The sequence below is a fragment of the Haliotis rubra genome, unplaced genomic scaffold (genome assembly GCF_003918875.1).
Source record: "Haliotis rubra isolate DU_JTF1 unplaced genomic scaffold, ASM391887v1 Scf129, whole genome shotgun sequence".
NCBI lineage: Eukaryota > Metazoa > Mollusca > Gastropoda > Lepetellida > Haliotidae > Haliotis > Haliotis rubra.
In genome coordinates, this window is record NW_025765214.1 from 1,165,559 (window position 1) to 1,176,170 (window position 10,612).

The following is a 10,612-nucleotide window of genomic DNA, read 5'->3' on the forward strand; positions in this document are numbered from 1 at the left end:
CATCAGGGTTATGAAGACATAATGGTATTTGTCCTCAATATAGTTGATGTAGTAATCATAGGAAGAAGGGTATTCTGTTAGTAATGCATGCATAATAGAAACAAAATAAAAGAGAATGTTAAAGAAATACATAAAGCAAAGGTGACACTTTAGTTCCTGGAAGGAAGCTCAGGTTGAAGTAGACGTTTTCTGAACGTTTCCGTTGTGTGAAGGACTCGAGAGGTGTTTATACACGAGAGGGATACCACTGAGCTGTTTTCCTCATCAACAGAAAATATTTGCTTTTGACATTCACATGCTGAAGGTCATGTTTGATCAGAGGGTCTGGTATATAAGAACATGCTAAAAGAGTTGTTAGGACCATCTGATCGTTTGTTTGAAGACCATATTATAGCAAACGAAACGGAACGGAAATATTGTTCAAGGAGACTTTCAAGGAGTTGTTATGACAAGGGGCGGTGGGGTAGCCTAGTGGTTGAAGCGTTGGCTCGTCACGCCGAAGACCCGGGTTCGAATCCCCACATGGGCACAATGTGTGAAGCCCATTTCTGGTGTCCCCCGCCGTGATGTTGCTGGAATATTGCTAAAAGCGGCGTAAAACCAAACTCAGTCAGTCAGTTGTTATGACAAATTCGCTGATACAGCTCAAGTGGATTGATATTTCATTATCTCTATTGTTGAGGTAAAACGTGTACAACTTGACGTTTCTACTGATTGCAACATGAAAACATTTCTTCATTCAATTTAGTTTGGCACGTTCTGAAATCCTACACTTATTCTGTTTAAAACTCTCTTGTAGGTCCGAGCTTATAGTGGCAGAAAGCATCTCGAGGTATTCCTATCTTGAAGATAACACACCGATTGTTACTCCAGGAATACCTCAACGAACTGAGCTAAAATCAATACGGAAAAGTTCTTAAGCCATTGTCTTTGTCAAATAAAGGTGTACACGTCTGTATTTAGAGTGTAATATGTCTTAGAATTTGCTCCGGGGTATCTATTACGGCCATCACTGATATCCCACGATTGTTGCCTTCCCGAACGGAGCAAAAATCATTACGGACGTAGGAATAGTTCTCAAGCCATTGTCTTTGTCAACGGCAGGATTCCTGTAAAGCTCATGGTCACATCATCTTCATTCATAGCTCTGACCTGCCAGAGCAGCGCGTGAAAAGGATATCTATCCATACCTGCAGCCTTGTCCGCGTGCTCTTACACGTTTATTGGGAAAGCGTCGTGACACGCTTCCCCGCGAGTCATCGTGTCCATAATGTCACATTTGAGAGTAACTGACCCTTCTGTATGAGGAGTATCATCAGAACAATTATCTCAACACAAATTGAAGACAACGACACTGTCTAAACACACGGTTATATTGTATAATGTTTCAATCAGCCACAGCTTTGGTCATTCGTAAATATCATAGGTTAAAAAGACACACCCACGCAAGTAAAACAACATGATACCGAATTATTGGCAGTAAAGGATCATTGTTGGGATTTACACACCGAAATACATAAATGTCACATATCCGTCGTGAAGTGTTTTAAGTGCCACAAAGCGATTAAGGGACATCTTCAATAGTTTCGATGCTGTGGAATTCACAAACACCGCATGTCTGTTGTAAATCACACGGCATAATGCGTCGCAATGTAACTCTACCTTGTATTACATTAATGTAGACAGCTGAACGTATAACAACTCATAGGGGATACCAGTAATATCTACAAGAGATACAATGAAAATGAATCACAATGCTTCGAATACCATTGTGACGTCATCTGTTACCATCTCTAGTCTCTATCAATGAACCCCAAAACTAAATATTACTATTGTTCGATCAAAGCCTTTCTTCTAATGTAGGTTCTTTTAACTGAAATCTACTTCTAAATGTTAATAACGCAGGTGGGCTGTACGGGAACAAGGTACGCTTTCCTATATATTCTTTTCTTAATGACCAGATATTTGTTAACTGTCTGACAATGAAAGGCGAATAGCACGCTGCTGAAATCCGCTTCACTGGTAGACTTGTGTGCCGCATACACACACGGTATTCCTTTAGCAAGCGTTCAGCTATTAAACCACAATGCGATGGTGTTTTCTGTTACCAAGATAAGAAACGTTTCTGTAGATAGGTGAATTACATGTTGATTTGGCTGGAGTTTCAGCCCTGTTTCAAAGCGAAACAGGATTAAACACAATCAGAAAACCTGATATGAATAATACCTTTATAGCGGTTGAATGTTTCTCATTTCCACCTCTTTGCCATGCCTACTTCGTAGTAGATTGGTGTTGGTTTTATATGTTTGGACACAGTCTAGGCTTGGTGTTGATACAGCAGAAATAGTGCAACCTTAGCATCCAATTACTTGTGCATGCCGAGAGGATATTAAGTTTTCAAATTGGTCGCATTTAATTCGATCCCGGAGACGTTTAGGTAAATTGAAAACTCTAACGTATGTGACAGTCCTCAAAAGTGTTGCTACGTGGGCATTTTAAGCAGAGTATGTACTCAGTAACCAATAGGTCCCTCATGATAGTGATCAGCTGATATTGCTGATTGATTTTCAACTGAATAGATAGTCGGTTGTAAGGACAGATAGTAGTCTGCTCCAGAACAATTACAGGATTGTAACGTGAAACGTCAGTGCAAATGAATGCCTAGCTTCAGAAACATGTGAAGCCGTGAAGGACACAATACTTAGCTGTGAAATTGAATGGACCATCACTAACCATCAGTGGTGACACCAGGTGTTCTCGAAATGGGTAAACGTGTTCTGGCCAAGCAATAGCACCCGCATACATGTGAATGCAAAGGTGTCCAGTCGCAGTCAGTATATCTGGTCAAATTCTCACTGTTATTTTAGACCCCTTTGTAATGCAAATTATCAACGTGGCATTTCATCATGTCAACATTCCTTTCCAATGTAAAATAACATTAAATGCAATTACACACACATGTTTTAACACCTCCTGTATTTCTTGAAGAGCATACATAGATATGTTTGAGTACTAATGCTAATATCTACAGGACTAAGAACTGCTAGATGCATTCAATCACTTGTGGGCCCTGTTTGTGTTTGGATGAATCGTTGGTGACTCGTTGGACATCATCATCAGAGAGCACAACAAGTGTTGGTATTGAGGGTCAACACGCCAAGTTGCAAACGTCTTTGGTGTCAAACAAATGTGATCGGTGTTATGCTCTGTACGTGCTGATGTTCTTGGATGACAAACACAGTGGCATTAAACACAGGTTTTTAATCAGCCATTACTAAGGGAGGTCAGTACATACTTCCTGGATATAAGGGAGATAACTAGCTACTTCCTGTTGGCTTGTGTCACTCAAGGCTTCAGGAGTTGTCTCCCATATGTCACTGGGGCCATAACATTACATCCCCTTTCTTTTGAACAAAATGTTCGTGTCATAACAACTAGGATATGGATGCTATACTATCAGAATGTTATAGGAGAAGATATCTTGTATATAATGTCAACACTGATACACGTGGGCGTTCACACGTATTGTTACTTGGCACTGGCGGACCAGATGTCTTTGGCACAGTTCAGAAACAAGATCACTACAACCGGTCCGTTAATATTTTCTGGTAACGATAAAGCACGAACTGATAACATGTAAATTAAACAACACTAACTGAGTAACTAAGAACTATCAACTAGGGTAACTTTGCAGTCTATAGGTTCAACTTTTGAGGAGCTCTTACGACTCTTCCAGATCTGGTAACAGTCATTGGTTTGGACGGTGTTGGTTTGGACGATGTTGATGCTGTCACCTTCTGGAGTGGCACTGATGTTAAGTCCGTTGGTGTATCATCGGCATTGCTGCTGGGGTTTCTCATTGGTGTGTGTCTTAGGTGGCGCCTGTTGCGTTGATATTGGGCACCATCTGCTGTCTGCACTTGGTATGAGCGATTTGGATCTGGATCTGGGCTGGCTTCCAGGTTTTGTCAGCGGTCTGCAAATAGATACTGTCATTCATTTGAAGCGGTGGCAGATTCCTGGCGGCTCGGTCATAGAACAGTTTCTGACGGGACTGAACTTGTTCGCGTCTTGCACACACATCGGCAGGTTCGACAACTTTGGGCTGAAGTTGTTTGCCAGTGGTGGGAAGCACTGACCGCAGACGTCGGCTCATCAGAAGTTGCGCGGGCGAAGCCAAGTTGTCAACTGGTGTTGTCCGATATTCTAGCAGTGCAAGGAGTGGATCAATGCCATCCTTGTATGTTTTGTCCAGAATGTTCTTCGATATTTGCACACACTTTTCAGCTAGTCCATTGGACTGAGGATATCTGGAGCTTGATGTAATATGTTTGAAGTCCCATCTGCTGGCGAAGTCTGCAAATTCAGCTGATGCAAACTGTGGACCGTTGTCACTCATCAGGATTTCAGGGATCCCATGATGTGCAAAGTTGACGGATAACTTGCGGATCACTGCTGATGAAGACAGGCTTCTGAGCTGGTCTATTTCGAAGAAACGACTGTAGTAGTCAGCCAGAACGATGTACTCTTTGTTGTTCCTAGTGAACAGGTCTGCACACACCTTCTGCCAGGGACGGCATGGTATTTCATGTGGCTGTAGTGGTTCCTTGCTGTTTGATCTCTGTTTCTCACAGCATACTGTACAATTGGCAACTGCAGCTTCAATCTCTGCGTTCATGCCCCGCCAGAAGAGAATGTCACGGGCTCGTTCTTTGCACTTCTCCATTCCGAAGTGACTGGAGTGGATCTTCTGGAGAAGCTCGGATCTCTGGCCTTTGGGAATGATGATCTTTTCCCCTTTGAATATGAGACCATCCATGACGGTAAGTTGGTCCCGATGATTCCAGTATTCGATGATGCTTTCTGGACATTCGCTTCTGGAATCTGGCCAACCATTGAGGATGGTTGTCCACAGTTGTTGCATCTGAACATCATTATTAATGGCGTCTCGTAGTTGTGACATCTTGTGGTCACTCACAGGGAGATTTGCGAGTACCATATGAACTTGCGCTTCCATTTCTTCTGACATCCCATCATCTTTTGTAGTCAGAAACTTGCGCGAGAGCGTGTCAGCAACTGGTATGTCTTTTCCTGCAACATGGACGATACGTAGATCATACTTCTGTAATTGCAGTAGCATACGCTGGAGGCGTGCAGGTGCTGCCGTCAAAGGTTTCTTCATGATACTTTCAAGCGGCTTGTGATCTGACTCAACGGTCACGGTGTGGCCATAGATGCACTGATGATACCGCTTGCAACAAACAGGATTGCATAAAGTTCCTTCTCAATTTGAGCATAGTTCTGCTCGCTGGGGGTCAAAGCCTTTGAAGCATATGCCACTGGTTTCTTGTCTTGGAGCAAGGTGGCACCTAATCCATTCTTCGAGGCATCTACTTGTAGAGTAATGGGCTTTTTCGGATCAAAGAAGGCGAGGACGGGCTCACTTGTGATTAGTAACTTGACCTTCTCCAGGGCGTCGTTTAGGCGTTTGTCCCAGTGGAACTCTACGTCCTGCTTCAACAGTTCCCTCATTGGGCTGGTGACTTCTGAAAGGGAAGGTGCGAACTTGGCGAGGTAGGTGATCATGCCAAGCATTGTGTCCAACTCTTGTTTATCTTTGGGAGGCGACATTTGCTTGATGGCTTCAACTTTTGTGGGGTCTGGTTTTGTGCCCTCTGCTGTGATGAGATGACCAAAGTAACTGACCTCAGTGACGCCAATGGATAACTTGTCAGGGTTGAGGCGGACGTTCTTTTGTCGACAACGACTTAGTACAGCTTGTAGATTGGCATCATGTTCCTTCCTGGTCCTTCCATGAACCAGGATATCATCAACTATCGCAACTGTTCCTGTGAGGTCTCCAAATGTTTCATCTATCTTACGCTGAATTCATCCTGGGCTGAGACAAGTCCAAATGGCATACGCATGAATCTGTATCTGCCATATATTGAGTTGAACGTTGTCAAGTATGATGATTTCTCAGAGAGTTTGATATTCCAGTACCCAGATCTTGGATCCAGTTTACTGAAGTATTTGGATCCTGTCAGTTTGATGAGCGCATCTTCAAGTGTCGGCATGTGATAGTGTGGTCGCTTGATGGCGTTGTTGAGATCAAGCGGGTCCAGACATATTCGGAGCTTCGCGCTGTGAGGTTTCTCAACGACAACCAGGGAGTTGACCCAGTCTGTAGGCTCGGTAACTTTGGAGATTATGGCCATCTTCTCCATCTTGTCGAGCTCATCTTTCAGCCGGTCTCTGATTGCGATTGGGACGCGTCTTGGTGGATGCACAGAAGGGGTAGCATCTGGCTTAAGATGTATCGAGCATTCACCTTCGAATTCTCCCACACCTGTGAAGACATCCTTGAAGTCAGATAGCACTGATTCTTTTGTCATGGGGTTAGGAGATTCTGCCTTCGGCTGGGCTTCCAGGGCAAGGACAAGCTTAATGAGTTGCAGTGACAAGGATGTTAGAAGGCCTATTACTGGAGGTGCGTTGGCTTCCACAACATAAAAAACTTTCGGTTGCTGACCGTTCCCTGTACTGACACTGAAGTTGAATACGCCCAAGGACTTTGAGAACATGTCCCGAGTAGTTGGTGAGACGCTGATCAGCTTCTTCGAGTGGGTGCTGGACGGGCATCTTGTCGTATTCCTTCTTGGGAATGACATTGACTTGTGCTCCTGTGTCGATCTTGAAGCTGATTGTGTGGTCTCCATCCACACTGATATCGGCAAAGGCTTGGTTGGGGAACTCATTAGCTTCGCCATTGATGACGTCAATATACAGGTCGGTGTCTGAATCTGAGTCCGAAGCATAATCAATAGTGTGGATCTTCTTCTTGCCCCTTGTGTTGTTTATTGGTCTCTGCGTCTGTGTACTGCTGCGGCAGACTTTGGAAAAATGGTTCCACTTCTTGCACTTGTGGCACTGTATTCCTCTGGCAGGGCACTTCTTCTTGTTGTGCTCATGATGCCCCCCACAATTTCCGCATTCATTCTGACCAGATTTGTGTTCTGGACCATGTCGGTATGGGTAGGATCTTGTTCTGTGTTTGTTGATAGCATCAACGTTCTCAGCACTGTGCGAGGCAGACATCAGTTTCAGGTGAGACTGAGTTATTTCGTAAGATCTTGTGATCTCGATGGCCTGCTGCATTGTCAGTGAGTCGCCTTGTGTGAGTAATTTCTCGCACTTTATGCTCTGTACGTGCTGATGTTCTTGGATGACAAACACAGTGGCATTAAACACAGGTTTTTAATCGGCCATTACTAAGGGAGGTAAGTACATACTTCCTGGATCCAAGGGAGATAACTAGCTACTTCCTGTTGGCTTGTGTCACTCAAGGCTTCAGGAGTTGTCTCCCATATGTCACTGGGGCCATAACATTACATCCCCTTTCTTTTGAACAAAATGTTCGTGTCATAACAACTAGGATATGGATGCTATACTATCAGAATGTTATAGGAGAAGATATCTTGTATATAATGTCAACACTGATACACGTGGGCGTTCACACGTATTGTTACTTGGCACTGGCGGACCAGATGTCTTTGGCACAGTTCAGAAACAAGATCACTACAACTGGTCTGTTAATATTTTCTGGTAACGATAAAGCACGAACTGATAACATGTAAATTAAACAACACTAACTGAGTAACTAAGAACTATCAACTAGGGTAACTTTGCAGTCTATAGGTTCAACTTTTGAGGAGCTCTTACGACTCTTCCAGATCTGGTAACAGTCATTGGTTTGGACGGTGTTGGTTTGGACGATGTTGATGCTGTCACCTTCTGGAGTGGCACTGATGTTAAGTCCGTTGGTGTATCATCGGCATTGCTGCTGGGGTTTCTCATTGGTGTGTGTCTTAGGTGGCGCCTGTTGCGTTGATATTGGGCACCATCTGCTGTCTGCACTTGGTATGAGCGATTTGGATCTACTCTGGTGATCTGGGCTGGCTTCCAGGTTTTGTCAGCGGTCTGCAAATAGATACTGTCATTCATTTGAAGCGGTGGCAGATTCCTGGCGGCTCGGTCATAGAACAGTTTCTGACGGGACTGAACTTGTTCGCGTCTTGCACACACATCGGCAGGTTCGACAACTTTGGGCTGAAGTTGTTTGCCAGTGGTGGGAAGCACTGACCGCAGACGTCGGCTCATCAGAAGTTGCGCGGGCGAAGCCAAGTTGTCAACTGGTGTTGTCCGATATTCTAGCAGTGCAAGGAGTGGATCAATGCCATCCTTGTATGTTTTGTCCAGAATGTTCTTCGATATTTGCACACACTTTTCAGCTAGTCCATTGGACTGAGGATATCTGGGGCTTGATGTAATATGTTTGAAGTCCCATCTGCTGGCGAAGTCTGCAAATTCAGCTGATGCAAACTGTGGACCGTTGTCACTCATCAGGATTTCAGGGATCCCATGACGTGCAAAGTTGACGGATAACTTGCGGATCACTGCTGATGAAGACAGGCTTCTGAGCTGGTCTATTTCGAAGAAACGACTGTAGTAGTCAGCCAGAACGATGTACTCTTTGTTGTTCCAAGTGAACAGGTCTGCACACACCTTCTGCCAGGGACGGCATGGTATTTCATGTGGCTGTAGTGGTTCCTTGCTGTTTGATCTCTGTTTCTCACAGCATACTGTACAATTGGCAACTGCAGCTTCAATCTCTGCGTTCATGCCGGGCCAGAATAGAATGTCACGGGCTCGTTCTTTGCACTTCTCCATTCCGAAGTGACTGGAGTGGATCTTCTGGAGGAGCTCGGATCTCTGGCCTTTGGGAATGATGATCTTTTCCCCTTTGAATATGAGACCATCCATGACGGTAAGTTGGTCCCGATGATTCCAGTATTCGATGATGCTTTCTGGACATTCGCTTCTGGAATCTGGCCAACCATTGAGGATGGTTGTCCTCAGTTGTTGCATCTGAACATCATTGTTAATGGCGTCTCGTAGTTGTGACATCTTGTGGTCACTCACAGGGAGATTTGCGAGTACCATATGAACTTGCGCTTCCATTTCTTCTGACATCCCATCATCTTTTGTAGTCAGAAACTTGCGCGAGAGCGTGTCAGCAACTGGTATGTCTTTTCCTGCAACATGGACGATACGTAGATCATACTTCTGTAATTGCAGTAGCATACGCTGGAGGCGTGCAGGTGCTGCCGTCAAAGGTTTCTTCATGATACTTTCAAGCGGCTTGTGATCTGACTCAACGGTCACGGTGTGGCCATAGATGCACTGATGATACCGCTTGCAACAAACAGGATTGCATAAAGTTCCTTCTCAATTTGAGCATAGTTCTGCTCGCTGGGGGTCAAAGCCTTTGAAGCATATGCCACTGGTTTCTTGTCTTGGAGCAAGGTGGCACCTAATCCATTCTTCGAGGCATCTACTTGTAGAGTAATGGGCTTTTTTCGGATCAAAGAAGGCGAGGACGGGCTCACTTGTGATTAGTAACTTGACCTTCTCCAGGGCGTCGTTTTGGCGTTTGTCCCAGTGGAACTCTACGTCCTGCTTCAACAGTTCCCTCATTGGGCTGGTGACTTCTGAAAGGGAAGGTGCGAACTTGGCGAGGTAGGTGATCATGCCAAGCATTGTGTCCAACTCTTGTTTATCTTTGGGAGGCGACATTTGCTTGATGGCTTCAACTTTTGTGGGGTCTGGTTTTGTGCCCTCTGCTGTGATGAGATGACCAAAGTAACTGACCTCAGTGACGCCAATGGATAACTTGTCAGGGTTGAGGCGGACGTTCTTTTGTCGACAACGACTTAGTACAGCTTGTAGATTGGCATCATGTTCCTTCCTGGTCCTTCCATGAACCAGGATATCATCAACTATCGCAACTGTTCCTGTGAGGTCTCCAAATGTTTCATCTATCTTACGCTGAATTCATCCTGGGCTGAGACAAGTCCAAATGGCATACGCATGAATCTGTATCTGCCATATATTGAGTTGAACGTTGTCAAGTATGATGATTTCTCAGAGAGTTTGATATTCCAGTACCCAGATCTTGGATCCAGTTTACTGAAGTATTTGGATCCTGTCAGTTTGGTGAGCGCATCTTCAAGTGTCGGCATGTGATAGTGTGGTCGCTTGATGGCGTTGTTGAGATCAAGCGGGTCCAGACATATTCGGAGCTTCGCGCTGTGAGGTTTCTCAACGACAACCAGGGAGTTGACCCAGTCTGTAGGCTCGGTAACTTTGGAGATTATGGCCATCTTCTCCATCTTGTCGAGCTCATCTTTCAGCCGGTCTCTGATTGCGATTGGGACGCGTCTTGGTGGATGCACAGAAGGGGTAGCATCTGGCTTAAGATGTATCGAGCATTCACCTTCGAATTCTCCCACACCTGTGAAGACATCCTTGAAGTCAGATAGCACTGATTCTTTTGTCATGGGGTTAGGAGATTCTGCCTTCGGCTGGGCTTCCAGGGCAAGGACAAGCTTGATGAGTTGCAGTGACAAGGATGTTAGAAGGCCTATTACTGGAGGTGCGTTGGCTTCCACAACATAAAAACTTTCGGTTGCTGACCGTTCCCTGTACTGACACTGAAGTTGAATACGCCCAAGGACTTTGAGAACATGTCCCGAGTAGTTGGTGAGACGCT

At 44.9% G+C, this 10,612-nt stretch overlaps 2 protein-coding genes across 2 annotated transcripts; both read right to left on the minus strand.

Moving 5' to 3' along the window:
• Positions 1 to 3,871: 3,871 nt before the first annotated feature.
• Positions 3,872 to 5,182, minus strand: LOC124266956 (uncharacterized protein K02A2.6-like). Its single transcript, XM_046701809.1, has one exon. It carries the CDS (start codon positions 5,180 to 5,182, stop codon positions 3,872 to 3,874), a length of 1,311 nt encoding a protein of 436 aa, XP_046557765.1.
• Positions 5,183 to 7,692: 2,510 nt separating this feature from the next.
• Positions 7,693 to 9,186, minus strand: LOC124266957 (uncharacterized protein K02A2.6-like). Its single transcript, XM_046701810.1, has one exon. The coding sequence runs from the start codon at positions 9,184 to 9,186 to the stop codon at positions 7,693 to 7,695; it is 1,494 nt and encodes a 497-aa protein (XP_046557766.1).
• Between the last annotated feature and the right edge of the window lie 1,426 nt (positions 9,187 to 10,612).